The sequence below is a fragment of the Polyodon spathula genome, chromosome 6 (genome assembly GCF_017654505.1).
Source record: "Polyodon spathula isolate WHYD16114869_AA chromosome 6, ASM1765450v1, whole genome shotgun sequence".
Classification (NCBI taxonomy): Eukaryota; Metazoa; Chordata; class Actinopteri; order Acipenseriformes; family Polyodontidae; genus Polyodon; species Polyodon spathula.
This window is the reverse complement of record NC_054539.1, coordinates 74,787,381-74,805,564: the sequence shown is the minus strand read 5'-3', so window position 1 is coordinate 74,805,564 and position 18,184 is coordinate 74,787,381. Positions and strand designations below refer to the sequence as shown.

Genomic DNA, 18,184 nt, shown 5'->3' with positions numbered 1-18,184 from the left:
ACAGCTAAATAAATATTAAGTGACAACACTAGGGCATTGTATGTTTTACTCATCTTAGATTCCTGGTTTCAGACACAGTATCTCCTAAAGGACTCTAACGGGAATTAAGCATTGAGAGTACAAGGACATTTTACCTTTTGATAAACCTTAATTAAGAACCATCTCATCATAAGTGAAGACAATGGTATTAGCCCATCTGCAAAGCTTGGCCCACAGCATGCCAGCTGCCTTCTGCTACCCACCTGATCCTTGGTGACCTGCCTGGCTGGTGCATTAATGCCAAGCTCTTCCAACGGATAGACAATCTGCCGTCTTGGGCGCACAGGAACCATATAATTAAGGGCAGATGTCAGCGAATGAGCAAAGGCATTCTGAGAATGACAGGAGGAAATTGGTGAAAAGTAAGATTTAAGGACCCTTACAGTGACGTAGTACAACTGTCTAAATCAGCAAACACAGACTTATGGAAAAACACTGGTTAAAATTAAAGGGAAATGGGCTGATGAACAGCCACTTAGAGTCGTGGAATGAGCCGTCTACAGCGGCTGGCAGGAGTGAAGATAATTATGAGAGTAATTACATTACCGTCTCTGTGGAAATGGTAGAAAAACAAGTGGTTGGGTTTATGGGATTTTTTGCAGAACAAGAGTTTCCCCTGAGGATATCTTCTCCTCACTAATCATGAATCGGCTAGGTTCGATCCCATTAGGATGCATCTTTGCAATATTGCCATAACCACCGCTGGCAGACCCTGATTCCATTGCTGACATTTATTTGGTTATGTTTCAATAATTATAGTTATGCTTTACATCCAAATCTGACTCATGTTTATACATGGTAATTAACAAAAGGCAAGAGGCTCTAGACTGTGTGAGAAAATGCCTCATTACATCATGCCAGACAGCACATTGAAATAAGCTAGAAAAGACAGAAAGCACCAGTGAAGTGTGGGTAATTATCATCTCTTACCTTCTCGCAGTATAAAAGTCTAAGCTCCTAATACTGGATTTAACAAGTAAAAAGTCCCCGGAAAGTTGAGATTTTAACCGATTTTAATATACCTTGATTAGTAACTTAGGCACTTGAATGATTTTACCTTGTCTAGTTCATATGACGGGTACACAGGATAATAGAGACAAGACTTATCAGAAAGCCTCAGAATCTCTTTGAGGAAGTGTTTTGTGTAGTGCTGGAAAATAGGGTTCAGGACAAAGTGGAAAAGCTGGCCGTGCTCCTCCTGTCTGTGATGGCTGAAGTAGATGAAATCCTCAATGTTGTAGTGTGAGCGAATGTATGTAATGTCCTAAAAGCAAGAGCAAAACCAAAAAAAGTCCAGTCATCATTTATGTTTGTTTTGTATGTATGTACATTTAAAGTATATGTATGCACGTATATCTGCATTTAAACAACTGAGATATCCAGCATCGAATACATTTTTGAGATATCTAGCATTGACATTTCTTCATATTCAGTAGTCCTGAGTGAAGATTTTTCATTACAGATCTCATTTTGGAATCTATCTTGCATTCATTAAAATGACAAGACTGGATGAATTGCAGTGTTCCCAATTACACCCCGTTGCTAAGCAGATGTGGAGCACGATCCAAGAAAAGTGCTTCTCTGATATTGTACTTGTTATATAAACAGTCCTGTTACATTTACAGAGTCCCTCATGAGGATAGTCATCAACAACCCATTTGGATGGGTTTGCTTGTGGGTTATGTGGCTCTCCCCATTTATGGAATACCTACAGTACTCTGAGTGTTCATGGTGTCTCCTCTATGTATGGAAGTATATATTTATACAACATGTGTTGAAAGATCTATCGATGAATAACTTTTTTCGTGTTCACTGCTTTTCATAAAATTCCATTTAAAAATCTTTCATGCATTCAGTCAAAGGACTGGTCAGATCGTATTGTTCTAAATATGCTTCGTTACTAAGCAGACAGAGATCTTGAAATAAAGAATATAATTCCCAAATCCTGTAATGTTGGAAAGGTTTGCATAGCCGTACATTTTCATAGACTCAATAAAGCATTACCTCTTCATTTCTAATTATTGCTATTCCAACAATCTGGTGCAGAACTTCGGACACAAATGCCTGTACTGGAGTACCATCCTGTGAGTCAAATAAATGCATTAATACATATTTTCAAATATATAAAATATGGCAATCATCAAGAACATCATTTCATTAGCCAATGGCTGTATTTTTCATTCTCCAATGTACTTAAGAAAATCAGTGATTCAGTAAAAATAAGCAGTCTGCCAAAAAATAAACCTGTTTTGCTTTGAAATGTTATAAAAAAAGAATACTAGGCACAGTACGCTGTGCCTGTACAACACCTTATAAGAATTAAGAACACTGCAAGCATACGCATGGCAGTGTGCTATACTGTATTTTGTGCGCTTATTTATTTATTTATTCAGAACATTTCAATTTTGTGTCGCAAACTTCAGTTAAATGTAAATGATTAAACTGACTGTAATAATCACCAATATGGTTTTATTAGGGTCTGTCCATTGACTTCCATACAATACAATACACATGCATTTTTATATAACGCCCTCCCTTCACACCATGGCATCCCAGAGTGCTGTACAAAGTTAAAAGCAAAACAAAATTGTTCATGTGTACACTCCAGTTACAACCAATATGTTTTCAATTTAGATTTAAAAGAATCCAAGGTTTCAGCCCTGTTAATGGTAACACCGTGTAACACATTTTTTTTTTTTGGTTCCTGGGTAGTAAGTGTTATTTCCTAATTGCTTATGCCTCAAAAGTATAGAAAATAGCTATTATTCCCCACAAACTTTGCTTTTGTGACCAGGACATGTGATATTTTGAAATTTACCTATTTTCCAGAACATTCCAGATAGATTCAGTGCTGAGTAAACTTGGAGTAACTTCTAGAACTTTCCAGTAATATAAATAGTAGTATAAACACAGGGGCCTTAAGCCCACCAGTTCAGTTTAGTTACAGCTGCCTAAGTGGATACATATCTGCATTTTTCATCAAGAGGCTGCAATGGTGGCATTCCTGATGGGTCTCCAAGGTGGTTTTACCAAGTTTCCCTGCTATCTTTGCCTTTGGGACAGCAGGGACACCAAGGCACACTACCACAGGCGGGACTGGCCACAGCGGACCGAGTTCTCTGTGGGGAGGAACAACGTCAAGTGGGAGCCACTGGTGGACCCCCGGAAGGTGCTGATGCCACCACTGCACATCAAATTGGGCATTATGAAACAATTTGTCAGAGCTCTAGATAAGGAGTCGGCAGCCTTCAAGTACCTTCAAGATTTCTTCCCTAAGCTGTCTGAGGCAAAGGTCAAAGCTGGTGTCTTCACTGGACCACAAATAAAGAAGATCCTGGAGTGCAATGAATTCCCCAAGAAGCTCACTAGTAAGGAGAAAGCGGCTTGGAACAGCTTTGTCGGAGTGGTTCGGGGCTTCCTGGGCAATCACAAGGCCGAAAACTATGTGGAACTGGTTGAGACTCTGGTGAAAAACTACGGCACAATGGGCTGTAGGATGTCCCTCAAAGTCCATATCCTTGATGCTCATCTTGATAAATTCAAGGAGAACATGGGAGCATACTCGGAGGAACAAGGCGAGCGCTTCCACCAGGATATACTGGACTTTGAACGCCGCTACCAAGGACAGTATAACGAGAACATGATGGGAGACTACATTTGGGGGCTGATTCGTGAAAGTGATTTACAGTATAATCGTAAATCCTGAAAAACTACTCACTTCTAAAACTTTTGTAGTCATTTTTGTATTACTTTAGTATAAATACATGTTAATTTGGATTCATATGTTGTTTTTTTCTGACTTTATGTGAAAGAAAATACCGTTTTCTCATTGGAAATAGGTACATTTCAAAATATCACTGTCCTGGTCACAAAGCAAAGTTTATGGGGAATAATAGCCATTTTCTATACTTCTGAGGCATAAGTAATTAGGAAATAACACTTACTACCCAGGAACAAAAATTGTGTTACATAGTGTAATCGGAACAGAGTTCCACAACCGAGGAGCATAACAACAAAAAGCTCCGGCTTCATTTGTTTAAAGACGACTTTTTGGAACAACTAAGAGCTATTATACTCTAGCTGTGACATTTTAATGTGGTGATATTAAGCCTGCTTGACCGAACCTCCCACCCCGAGTCAAACTGACATATTATATGTGTATCTCGATGTGTGGAGCGAGTCTGGCTCTGGGGGTACTTTATGATAACAAAAGGTCAGTACATTGTTATCAAATTAAAATAACATTAAAACAATTATTTTGGTATATTTCATTATTATCTGTAGCTCTAGTGTAAAGCAGCCTGATGCTTTCTGAATCTTAAGTAGCTATTGACATTGTAATTTTGGCTTCATTAATAACAAACAACCGTTTTTCCTAAATATCACATTGCATTTTATTCATTAAAACAGATTTAGTCTCTTTTTAAGAAATGTAATTTTGCAATTAGTCTTGAGGAAAAGAAGAGTTTGTGTCCAGTTTGCCCATCTTCAGACACCTCCTAAGCAAGTTATACGCCACATGTTAGTCTAACAGTATCAGTACTTACTGAATCTCTGCGAGCCTGGTTAAAAACCTCAAAATCTGCTAATATAGTATCACGCATGTCAAGCTCCTTAATTAGAGACTCAACACCTGGTTTGTCGCTGGATTTTGCCTGTCTTACAGTAAAGGACCTAGGAAAACAGAAAAAGAAAGCGCATGATAATGGCATGATAAAGTCTTCATATTGTTTTTACATATTCTTATCATCTTTTATTATGAACTGCAATATTAACAATATGGGTTATGAAAGTCACTAAAACTGTGTTATCACGTCTGTAGCAAAACATTGAGAGAAATGATTGCACAGTCAATATTTGTTTATTATTTTACGTTCAGAATTAAAGTATTTTCTTCCATAAAGCCTGCACAAGTTTCAGAGTGTTAGTGCGTTGTGGTTTTGATTATCTTACACAATACATTATAACCATTAACGAAAACATGTCCAATTCACAACATACTACATACTACTGAAAAACTGGACACTTGTATTTTTAATTTTAGTGTTAAAACTAACATTGAAATGAGTGGTATTTGAATCATCTTTAACATATTTTAAAATGTTCAAAATTATCTTCTGGCATAACTGCAAAGACTACTTAAACAAAAAAGATTACTTGAGCAGGCCGGAGCGATGGAAAATATAAAGTTCTTGAGACAGGGTGCTGGTGTGAAAAGGAATGGCACGGACACATCTCTGAAGGAGGGGGAACTCTGGAACCATGTGGGGTACTGTGATAATGCACAGGTCTCTGTCCTAAAGTGAAAGGATTACAATGTATAAATACAAGGCAAATACTGCACAAAGATATATTCTTATTATATCAAAAACTTAATGGAAGAAACAGGGATTCAGCTCACAGCCTCGCACATACTTTGCCTACAGAATATTCCTTAAGTGCTTAAAACTTGGGAAGCTATATGTTTCAATATATTATCTCAAATTATTAAAAAATAACCTTTAGCTTAAAATCGCAATATTTGTTTAATAGTCAGTTCATAGTAAGTTATAACTGGCTTGCTTTTGGTACTAAAATCTGTAGTTCAAATATTCTACATATACACCTGCAACTTTTTAAATAAGAATTATTATATTATTCAGTCAAACAAAAAGTTCTATCAACTGTATAAACTGGATCTTGCACTTACTGGATAAAGTTTGAACACATAAGGCAAGAAATCCAGCGATCTGTAAGACCAAAAGGGAGAATGAGATGATGGTTTGCAACTAATATATTTTTGATTAATTCAAAGTCTGTGCAACAAAAGCATTTATTATATTTCACAGGTCTTGTTTAGACTTTTAACTAATGATAGATATATAATTACAGTTTTGGGACACTTTTATCAACAGCTCTATACCATATCACAAAATGTATCATTCATTAAATATTACATTTTATACTTGCCTCATTTCATACTTCTCATCTATTGCAAACAACTGAATACAAAAAGCATTCAGAGCTCCTTTGTAGACTGGAGTGATACCAGTCTTTCTGCCTTTTTCTAAGCTCCCTCTATGCATGTTTTTCTGATCTGAGATTGTGTTATCGCCAACTGGAGCTTGTGCAGTGTTTGACTGAAATGAGAATAATGAGAACATAAATCATGAGCTGACGGTAAGACAGAATTGCTTATGAGGCATGGGCAAATTGCTAAATGTAAGAGAGCAAGGTTTCATGTTGGGAATCCCATCATTTGTCTAATATAACAATTGTATAATCTTGCTGCAAATCAGCAAAAACCTTTTACTTTACACACTCCTGTGCCAGAATTCTGACATTTGAAGCTACATACTTAAAATCACTGCAGAGACTAAGGAGGCAGTGGATTGGCAAGCTATAGAGAAATATTATTGTCAGAATGAATACCAACATCATAAAAGTTAAGGGTAACAGAACATGCAAATGGAATTTCAAGCTGTGTAATCCCAGTCTGGTTGCTGAAGGCTTTAGTCTTTTTGAGTGTCTGGAAACCCTGGGGTGTGTATGATTTAGAATCACTTTTAGTCCAATTATAGCCACATACATACATGTACTGTCGGAAATACCTAAGCATGCAAGTCCACATTACAATTTTATAATATCTACCCTTTACTTTCTGATGGTAAAAATGTATCTCTAACCGTTTCCAATCCACTTTTCATTCTAATATACACAAATAATTATATGTGTTTAGCCTGATATCCATTGTTTGATAAGTGCTTTGAGAAGAGATGACAGGTAAGTTATAAACAGGGTCCTCTCACCTCTGATACATCAGACAGTGTGCTTTCTCTTCCTGAAAGTGACTCAGCAGCTCCGGCAGTTAGAGGTTCATCTGCTTTTACTTTAGCTGGAACCTGCACATGTAAAATAAAAAATATACATTTTAAAAAAATGTATAAATGTTATAAAATATTAATTTCCGCCATTACATCCCTTGAGGACATACAATTTCACTGCAGCAATTCCCCACACAGCTCAGGAGATCTGACGGTTCCGTGGGCGTCCTCCAATCCCACGATCAAACCAGCTTCCCCTTTTACACCAAGGAACTCAGAGCTACTGACCTCTGCAGGTTTCCGCTCTGAGCTCACTAGGTGCCTGGCCAGCAGGGTTCGCTGTAGCGCGATAAGGAGAAACAGAGCCTGCCTGTTTAACCTCCCTAACCCAGGGGAGCGCCAGAGCCAATGCGACCCTCCCTTCAGAATCCCCAGCGAAGAGCAGTGACTCCGCACAGCCAGGACTCGAACCATAAACAATAAACTCCTACCCTGTATCATACCTTTATATCTGCCCCTTGTAGGCTGCTGCTGTCTGATTGCTGTGATCGCCCTGAACCAGGTTTCTGACTGGCTTGTCTATCAGATTCTATCTCTGGAAACAAACATCAAACCACGGTTAACAATTCAAATCAATATACCTGACATAATGTCTTGCATAAAAAGACTATAAATATATGTCCTTACCTATTGTTAGTTTTAGCAACATTATTACTTAAATTATTTTATTTAAATCATGGCACTAGCACAGAAAGGGATAGTGATCAGTATCAGGAAGCAGTGGTTTAAACTTTCTAATGGTCGGGGAATGCTCTTCCTGGGGCGATCAAGGACTGAGACTCTAGGTGTTTTTAAATCACTTGTTAAAATGTACTTTAATATACTTGCATTTCCTGATGTTTATAATTCAAAATTGTAATGTCTGCTATGTCTTTTTTTATTGAACTATACAGTGCATTGTGATGTTCGTACATGAACGGTGCTACATAATATAAAGACTATTATTATTATTATTATTATTATTATTATTATTATTATTATATGGTATGTGAAATATCTGCATGGAGCTCAACAACAAAAATAATCTTTCAATGCCAAAGGGAATCTAGGATATACATTAATGCTTGTAAAAAGGAAAAATAAACTCATTTGAAAAGGAAGCTGTTTAAACATCCCAAAATCTGAATAAATCATTTAAACTGACCACAATTGTCCACAATTTAGCATTTGTGCTGTAGTGCAAAAAAAAAAAAAAAAAAAAAATGTGCAAAGCAGAGAATCCAAATCCTTCCTGTATGTTTATGGAATTATTTATGTATGTTTGCAGTGTTTTGCTTGTACCTGGTTCATCCTGTAATTCAGTGAGTGGATCTAGGATATCTTCAGGATGTGGCTTACAAAGGCCATGAAACGGCCCAAGCTCAAAACATTCATTCAGCAGTTTAATATTGATGTCACTGCACAAACTCATAAACCCCACTGCAGTGCCCTCCACCTACAGAAGCAGGAACACAAACACCTTTAATAACTCCTTAGGAGCTCAAATTCAACAATGTTGTGTGTTGCAAAACTGAATGCCATAAGAGAGTCAAAACTGAACCCCTCTGAACGTACAGTTTTAGTTCTCTGGCAAACAGAGGACTATAAAAGGAGGGCCGTCATTTGTGTTGCCAAAATGATTAAAATTTCTAGAATTCTATTTGTTTTATATTCTGATACAGACCAAATCACCTTAAACAAATGAAATGGTTAACAGAGAAATAGGTATGCAAAGTGGGAAAATGTTGAAAAACAATGTTCTTCATGGGGACTGGTTCACGGAACTCACTTTGTTTAAACTGTTTGCTTCTAATTTTTTCCATGAGCTTTACTGGACTCTCTTCTATTTTACATAGGTACAGTCCAGCTGGCTTGATATCACTTCAAAGGGACTGAGCATACATTGTGACAGGTAGCAGAGTTCACATTATCAGGAGCTCATCAATAACCTAACAGACCAATCAACCACGTCCAAAAGACCAATCAACCACGTACAAAGTTAAACGAACTGAAGTTCTCTTCTAAGTCTTTGTACTTCTCTTTTCTTTTAGTAGTAGAAGCCACTGATCACTGGCTCAAAACTGCATTCCTGTTTAACAATCTTTGAGATCGTTGACAGTAAACAAGAGGGTTTTTTTCTCTTTCTTTTTTCAAATAGAGCAATTATTTCATCCTCTGTGGCTGTTTAAATCTTTTAGTTTCCGAAAAACACTGAACACACCCTTGTGATCTTCACGCGTCAATCAGGGTGATCATGTGACCACAAGGCTGTCACATACAGTGTACAGAATGTGACTACAGGACAGCTAACGCAGGCATTTTAAAGTGATATTAAGTGGGGTGCAAATCAGTCGTTATTGATATTAAGCAGAGTGTGACATTAACCAAAGTGATATTATTAGGAGCATGTTTCCATTCACTCCCATTATATTGTGGTCGGGAAATTTCAATGTGCTGATAACAAGCAGGGTGTGATATTAACCAGTGATATTGAGAGGGTTTTACTGTATTTTTTTAATGTTGCAGTCTCTGTGGGTTGCCTTGAGAAAAAGCCAGAAACTAATCTTATTTGTTGCTTGTCAAAACTTGTCATAAACACTTTGCTAAAATATCTGGCTGTATAAAAAAAAAAAAACAAAAAAAAAACACACACACTACAGAAGTAAAGGTTTGGAGGAAATACGCAAAAAAAAAAAAAATCCCATTTTATTCACAGGTCATTCTGGAATAGCTGCTGTACTGTACCATTAACAAAATTATACTGGGGGAGATATATTGGGGGAGATTTTTAAATGTTTTACAATCTTAGGAGTGCCCAAATAACTTTACTTTAAAAATTGTTCCTTCAATTCCACACTGCAATCCACAATATGTTGGGATTGTATTGGTTCGATATTCAGTTTAATCTACCATATGTGCAATGAAGGAATGCCAACTTTAGTGAAAGGGGAGGAAGAAACCGGCTATTCTCAGGCTCAAGGGAACCCTCCCACAAGGGGTCGCCTGTGTGTGCTGGGAGAGTCAACGAGTGGCTATCATGATGTTGTAGCATTATCTAGATGGATCTTTGTATTGCAATGATATACGTACTGCTTGAATCACGTGGACCTCAGTGATTTATTGTTCACTCTGGATATTAAAATAGATTATTAGTAGGAGTTGATTTCCTTTGATATAAAAGTTTGCACATTTACAAAACTAGAAACTGCCATTGGCTTTCCTGCCTTTCATTAACAGAACTCACCTCGCAGACTACAGCATGGTTTTCTTCATCCTGAGCTTCAATAAGCTCAGCAAGGAAGTAATCCCCATATGTAACTGTCAGTTTATCACTTTGCTGTGTAAACAGAGGAGTGAGATCATCGTGGTCTTGCACCCTAAAAACAGAACACCGTCAATAACCTGATGCTCTCAAAAAAGGTTGTGAGTAGTCTTCTAACGCAGTGGTTCCCAACCCCGGTCCTGGGGATCCCTGTGTCTGCTGGTTTTCATTCCAACTGAGCCCTCAGTTACTTAACTAGACCCTTACTTGAACAGATCATTTGCTTAATTAGACCTTTTTCATTGTTTTCAGCTCTTAAACAATTGGAGAAATCAAGTTACTTATAAAATGATATAGCTAATAATCTGTATTATTCACATAAATAATAATAACATAAGCTCAATATTTATATCGTATAGTTTTATTTATAATTATAATAATAATTAGTCATTTTAAAAAGAATAAACTCCATTCTATAGAAAAAATAAATCAATATTTGTCAATCTCTTATGGTTTTGTTCTCTTAGGCGCCAGTTTAAGAATACAATGGGCTAGACTTAGCTTGTTACTGGTTTGCTATCACTGAAAGATTGATTTCCTTTCATTTTTGTTAACTTAAAAAAAAAAAAAAAAACTTATAAGAAACTGTTGTAGGCACTAGCTGAAACTTTTCTAGTTTCTTTTAAGTTAGACTGCAGCACAGGGATCTTGATAAATCTGTCCAAAAAGGCCTTCGGTTTAAATTGAATTGATTATATTTTTAAGTAAACAGCTTAAGTAAAGTGCACACTAAGCAGCTGTGCTGAATTCAGCACATTCAAAGTCACTGATACATCCAGCCTCAACAGGAGCCCAACAGTGCATGCAGGACTACCATGTACCAAAACCGCATGGGGCTACAGGACAATCTGGTAAAATTACATGGGAATAGAGGACAATCTGGTAAATTCACATGGGAATAGAGGACAGTCTGGTAAAATCACATTTCCTTTGACATGACTCTAATACAAAGGGTCTCATGACAAGCCATTGGTTGGATCACTGAGTATAAATAACATCTGTGTAAATGTCAGTTCACTGTGTATTTTGAACTCCACAGCAAAAATGAACTCCTTTGAAGCCATGCATATTTATTGCATTGAGCTCATGGATGGTAATGCCGCAGTGCTGTCTACAACGAAACAGGGTGTTTACCTCGCAGTGCGAATGTGCACAACTGGGCAGTGATGATGTCTGTGACACACAAATGCAGCATACTCCCTGGCAGCGGCTGATCCTGTGCGGCTTTCGAAAGGTTCAAAGATGGCTTCTAATGCTGAGTCTAAAAAACACAGCAGAGGAGTACCTTAGTCTCCATTTTACATGTAACTTTATTGAATCGGTTTCCATTCAATATTTGCAAAATCCTTACCTAACTGGGCACTGTTTGGAACAAAGAGGAATATATAATACAGCTCAGGTACTGCGTTGAAGACTGTCCTGTAACAAAGCAAATGACCAATTTCATACTGCAATGTAATCAAATTTATGAAAGCCATAATTCAGCAAAGTTGAAGCACATTCATGCAGTTGAAAATAGACAAATTATTGAAAACGGCTAAATAATAAGGTAAGATGATCACTGGTTTAAGACCGATTTGATTTGCCCTCTGATTGCAGTATCCAGACTCTAGGTGGCAGTGTGTGCTAAGTGACAGGTCCATTGAAATAAACTGCGGCTGCCGACTTTATTTACCTAACCAAAGCTCTTGTATGTGTTTGATTGAACAAAGCTGTACTCTGCATTAGGTGATACACAGAACTGTGGTAATGTGAAGTGAACACATTACCCCTGTTTTGGCCTATTTGCACTGTGAAGTATAGAATTGATTTTAAGATTGAATTTGTTGTTAATTTATAAGCCCTGGATGGATTAGCACCCAGTTATTTGCAGGAGTTACTGACCATGTATGTTCCAAATCGCACTCTGAGATCACAGAATGCAGGGCTGCTGGTTATTCCTAGGGTCAGCTGATTCACCATGGGAGGCAGGGCTTTTTCTTGTAAAACTCTTAAATGGTGGAATGCTCTGCCTACCATTCTAGTCAAGACTGAAAACTTACTTTTATAATATGGCTTTCTTGCCTTAGTGGGTTTTAATGTAACTTTTATATTGCATTATTATTATTATTATTATTATTATTATTATTATTATTATTATTATTATTATTATTATTATGATGATGAATATGTGTATGTAAGTATATTTACTTTGCTATGGGTATCGTCACACTGTTTATAAACTACAGCTTAGTGCACCATTTTGTTACATATTATTATTATTATTAGCTTAGTACTGGAAAGTGTATCTTACCTGATAATCTCTTTAGCGCCCCCAATAGAGTAGTCAGGCAGTGCCACGAAGAGGTGCATGAACAATGTGTTTAAGGGCTGTGTGAAGAGAAATTCAAACAAAAGTTAGTTTTGTAGAACATACAGAAAGGCAGGAAATACAGACTGTCCCTACAGATACCCTACCTACAATACTAGAGCATTAAAAAAACCATATCACTTATATTTGAGCATCAAAAGAAACCTATCACTTACATTTGAATAAAATTCACTAAATTTGATCGTAAAATGACAAACACTGTTTTAGAGCAGGTGCGGTGACTTTGTATTGTGCTGATTAACAATTGACATCACCAAGATGCTGCAAAATGATCTGTCAATCTTGGGCAGATGTTGTGACTTTTGGTCTCCCAGTTCATGACCTGTCATTGACAGAGTGTGTCTGGTTATACCGTCTTACCAGGTTTGAAATTGCTGGCTGTGAGCACCCAAGACGGGAAGCCACAGTATGCTGCCCTAGTCCAGTCTCCAACATGCCGATTGCATGAAGGTGCTGCTATCTTGACAGATGTGGAATATTGGTGTTTTTCTGTGATTTTCTTTATTGCTTTATTTCAAGCTTGCAATTCAAAAGCAGAAATCACTCCAAATTCAGTGTCCAATCAACTGTCTCACTAATTAGGTGATTAAGTGCATATGCTTCAGTCATAGTCACTCAAGCGTGTCATGGTGAAGGATGAATGATCGAGCGATTAAAAAGAAACCAAAAACATTTTGTCAATGTCCATAATTCATATATCTTAGTTTTTTTTTTTAAATAAATGTGTTAGAATAGTGATAGGTTTCTTTTGATGCTCAGTATAAATTAAAACTTAGCTACATTAATGAAATACTGAACTACTGGAAAAGTCAAGGCATCATGCCAACTTCATGGCAACACAGTTGTTCTGTATGATGGTATGTTTCCAGTTGGATGCAACAAGATGGCTTTAAAGCTGGGTCCACAACAACCTGATTGGGAAGCACCAATCCAACATCAGTAGAACTTACTGATTCAAGAAACCCATCTCCTGTACAAACCCTTATCAACAGCAAACGCTTCATTTAAAGAAAAGTGAAGGAGGAGGGCAAGATGGGAGGCCTTGGCAAGAGGGAGGCATGCTTGTATACAATGGACAAGACCATTTAGGGCATACAAAGTAATAACTAACTTGGCTTCATTGTCAACAGCAATTTGATCGGTTAAGTTCATTTAAATGAAAGTGTTTACATTCACTAATGATAGTCCAGAATTGCATCTATGATCGTGACTCAATATGCTGTATGTGGGTACACTTATGAAGCAATTTAAAAAGCAAACCAGTCATTTAAATCCATTATGGTATTAAAATGAATTTCTCCTAATAAATACTTACTGTGCATTTTTCACTGTGATAATTACTGTGCAGCCAAGACTCCCAGCGAGTCTGGTCCACATTATCCAGATTGGGGTAATCTACGAAGGCAGCGTGAGCGAGCACTTCGTTTCTCCCGTTCGTTAATGTCACTGCTAGATTTGCTTTCTCACTAGAAAAAAACAAAACAAAAAGTGTTACTTGAAAAGAGAAATCTTGAATATTGAGAGACCTCCAATAAAACCCAGCTAAAGCCTTTCACAATATGAACTACCAATACACTAGAATCTAGCAGAGATGGTAAGAGGAGGATGATTGAAGTCTCTGTTCACCACAAGTCTGACTGGTACAGTCAGCCTGCTGAACAAGACATTGTATATGGCTCTGTGGTTGTTTTATGTTTCCAAGAATAACTGGCTTCTTATATTCATTTTTATGTATGTATTTATTTATTAAAATGTGGTATGTAACTCTATAAGAAACAAAACATGGAGAAAAATGCAATATACTCACAGAAGGTAAATGACATTAACTCTGCCAAATACAATTTGTGTTGAAGGCTGGATTAGATTGATAATCTCTTGGGCATCAAGAGATTCTGTTCTTCTTGCATTTATGACTTCAGCTACACCACCTGAAGAAGTGATGGTCCTCATTTTTGACCCTGGACAAAATACAAACAAATACAAAACAATTATAAGTTACATTATTTATAGCACAGTGCAGTAACTTGTTGTTCTTAATTGTTATAACAAGTTTACTGCACTGTATATACTTTTCTTTCAACACAGCTGAATAGCTATATATATATATATATATATATATATATATATATATATATATATATATATATATACATGTATACATTGTGGCAAACCGCAGTTACCACAGGCAGGGGTTTCTCACAGGTGGAGTTGGGACGTGAACCGAGGACCTCTCGCTCTGAGGCACAGCGCCAATACCACTGTAAAAAGGAGCCGATATCGGGCTTATGTCTTCTTTTTTGATTGCGTCACTTACCAGCCCTGACTCCTACCCGCGGGCACACTACACACTACCCTGCCAGCCTCAAGTCTGCCCTAGGACTTGCTCACCGGGCTAGAGGCTTCCAAGTGCACGCTGGAGTACCTGCGTTCACTTCATTTTTTTTTTTAAACTTCGTTTATTGTTTTTTACAAATTAACAAGGTAGACAAATGACAAATTGTTACACTAAATTACAGTAAAAGACACAGAGAGAGAGAGAGAGAGAGAGAGAGAGAGAGAGAGAGAGAGAGAGAGAGAGAGTATAGCACTTAGTTCCTTTAAAGGATCATTACAGAAGAGAGAACAGTCGGAGCTCATCAACATGGGAAAGAAAGGGTTGCCATGCTTTATACAATTTGCCAGTACATCCCCTTAGTGTGAACTTGATTTTTTCCAATTTAAGAGAATGCATAAGATTCCTGATCCAATGAACATAAGAGGGTAGGGTAGCTTGCTTCCATCAGAACAAAATCAGGCGTTTAGCCAGAAGGGTTGCAAAAGCCACAGTGTCTAACTGTAGCCTAGATAAGGGAACATTGTTAGGTACCACACTGAAAAGTGCAATGAGTGGGGTAGGGTCAGTGGGCACTTGTAAAGTTTGAGGGAGGGTCTCAAACATAGAGGTTCATGTGATGTTGAATCCTAAATCCTGTTCCCACAGTTTTCAGTGTAGACAATGAAGGGCAATGCAGAGACAACATAATGTTATACATTTTAGATATAACACCCCTACAATCAGGGTTGAATTCTAGTACATAATCAATAGTGCATTTGGGAAGCAGTAGAGGAAACTGAGCCACTTTATTTTGTATTAAGTTCTGAATTTGCAGTAACAAAGAACGTGGGTTTGTGGTAGGTTACATTTTAGGGAAAGCTGGTGAAATGATGCAAAAGTATTATCAATGTATAAATCCTTAACTACTCAATACCACCTCTGTACCATATAGTAAAAGCAGAGTCTATCACCAAGGGTGGGAACAGATGGTTTACATCAATAGGGGCAGACATGGACTGCAGGCCAAACCACCGCCTAAACTGAGCCCAAATCCGGAGAGAGTGACACAACAGGGGGTTCCTGCGTCCACTTCTGACACCAATGTAGCGGTATCGGCGCTATGCTTCAGAGCAGGAGGTCCTGTGCTCGTGTTCCCCCTCCGCCTGTGAGAAGCCCCTGTCTGCAGGAACCGCGGTGCATGTAGTGCCACACAGGCCCTTGCTATAACGCCCTTTAGAACGAACCTTCTGCTATAACAAACCTGGACCCCAAATAAAAAATATATATAAAAACGATAATTGAGGATTTTTTCTGAGGATGCAACATCGACAATAGATACTTACAAAGCATAAAACATGGTTTATTTAGATTTTCAGAAAGTTTTTGACTTAGTCCCGCATAAAAGATTAATTCTCAAACTGAACGCAGTAGGGATTTAAGGAAATGCACATGGATTAGGGAGTGGTTAACATGTAGAAAACAGAAAGTACTGAAGTGAAGTAACCTGTGGAGTACCAGTATTAGGTCTTCTGCTCTTCCTAATCTACACTAATGACTTAGATTCTGGTATTATAAGCAAACTTGTTAAATTCGCAGACAACACAAAAATAGGAAGAGTGGCAAACAATGATGCAGCAGCAAAGGTCATCCAAAATGATCTAGACAGCATTCAGATCTGGGCAGACACATGGCAAATTACAATTAATATAGAAGTGTAAGGTACTGCATGCAGGCAATAAAAATGGCCATTACAAACACCATATGGAAGATACTGAAATTGAGTTCATCTTGACTCAGAAATGTCCTCATCTAGACAATGTAGGGAAACTATAAAAAAGGCCAACAAAATGTTCGGCTATATATTGAAAAGTGCTGAATTTAAATCAAGGGAAGTAATGATAAAACTTTACAATGCATTATTAAGACCTCATCTACAATATTGTGTTCAGTCTAAAAGAATTTAATCTATTCAGTCTTGAACAAAGAGGACTACCTGGCGGTCTGATTCAAGCATTCAAAATTCTACAAGGTATTGACAATGTCTTCGACCTGAAAAAAGAAACAAGGTCCAGGGGTCACAAATGGAACCAGTTTCCCAGAATGTTGTTAAAGCCGACACCCTGGAATCATTCAAGAAGCTGCTTGATGAGATTCTGGGATCAATGAGGTACTAACAACCAAACGAGCAAGATGGGCCGAATGGCCTCCTCTCGTTTGTAAACTTTCTTATATTCTTAAACACACACTGTCCACATCGCGGTCTGTACGCACAGGATGCCGCCTCCACAGCGAAGAAACTCTTCTTCTCTCTCATTAAAGCGCGCGCTGTGTAACTATGACTCCCAAACGAAAACAGCTTCTTATGTTGCAGCAAAGCTGGACATTATATTGACTGTTTGAAAAACACAGTAACGCAGGCATATCTCTGTCGTGAATGTAAACAATGTCAAAAATTATATTCACGACACGATTGTTCAGCAACCAAGCGGCAAAGCAAAATTAATTAAAAAACAAACAAACAAACAAACAAAAAAACAACAACAAACTTTTCATGTCGGGTTGATTTGGAATACAAGTTCAGTTTGGGATTCTTGCTTGTTGGATAAAGATCTCGTGCACTTTCATTCATGTCAGATAGATTTTGAATAAAAGTTCAGCGTCAATTCGGGATTTTTGTATTAGTTTTTTTTTTTTTTTTTGTAGGCTTACTGTGTTTTAATTCTTTAACGAACGAGATAAAGCAAAGGCAGAATACTGCGTACAGGTACACGTAACTCATTTTATTCACAATCTCATCTCATGAACATACTCCAACAGTTTTTCATTTTGATTGTCCTTTCGCTAAACCCCTCGATATAACGAGCAAAGGGCTTGGACCTCAACAGGGTCGTTAGAGCGAGGTTGCACTGTATTTATCCAGAATCAAAACCGATTACCAACTTTGTATTCATGCAGGTGTTTAAAATATTTCAAAATACTGTGCAGCTAGAGATACATCTAAAATTGTACACTGGTAAAAAGCCCTTTACTGCGTTAAACATGTTATGAAATTGTCTGAAACGTCAATACCTATTTTAAAAAGAAACTCTTGTCACTTTCCACTGCGGTTATCTTAATTATTATTATTATTATTATTATTATTATTATTATTATTATTATTATTATTATTATTATTATTATTATTGTTATAATTGAACGATCACTTACCAGATACAGATTTATTTCCCCAATACTAGTCCAATGCAAACGCGACGACTCGTGCAAAGACCACAGTCGTCATAGCGACGGAACGCTAC

At 37.4% G+C, this 18,184-nt stretch overlaps 1 protein-coding gene across 1 annotated transcript in view; it reads right to left on the bottom strand.

Moving 5' to 3' along the window:
• The window catches only part of cfap61 (cilia and flagella associated protein 61), a 39,980-nt gene extending 21,816 nt beyond the window's left edge, over positions 1-18,164 (bottom strand). The window contains exons 1-17 of the mRNA XM_041253766.1: positions 18,096-18,164; positions 14,382-14,532; positions 13,890-14,040; positions 12,497-12,573; positions 11,555-11,622; positions 11,338-11,464; positions 10,126-10,258; positions 8,184-8,337; positions 7,346-7,437; positions 6,828-6,920; positions 5,989-6,158; positions 5,729-5,768; positions 5,197-5,336; positions 4,587-4,713; positions 2,044-2,121; positions 1,097-1,303; positions 243-371 (exon numbers count right to left, since the gene is read on the bottom strand). Coding sequence (XP_041109700.1) covers positions 243-371; positions 1,097-1,303; positions 2,044-2,121; positions 4,587-4,713; positions 5,197-5,336; positions 5,729-5,768; positions 5,989-6,158; positions 6,828-6,920; positions 7,346-7,437; positions 8,184-8,337; positions 10,126-10,258; positions 11,338-11,464; positions 11,555-11,622; positions 12,497-12,573; positions 13,890-14,040; positions 14,382-14,524 — 1,929 coding nt within the window. The 5' untranslated portion in view covers positions 14,525-14,532; positions 18,096-18,164. The remainder of the gene's footprint in view (positions 1-242; positions 372-1,096; positions 1,304-2,043; positions 2,122-4,586; positions 4,714-5,196; positions 5,337-5,728; positions 5,769-5,988; positions 6,159-6,827; positions 6,921-7,345; positions 7,438-8,183; positions 8,338-10,125; positions 10,259-11,337; positions 11,465-11,554; positions 11,623-12,496; positions 12,574-13,889; positions 14,041-14,381; positions 14,533-18,095) is intronic.
• Positions 18,165-18,184: the final 20 nt, after the last annotated feature.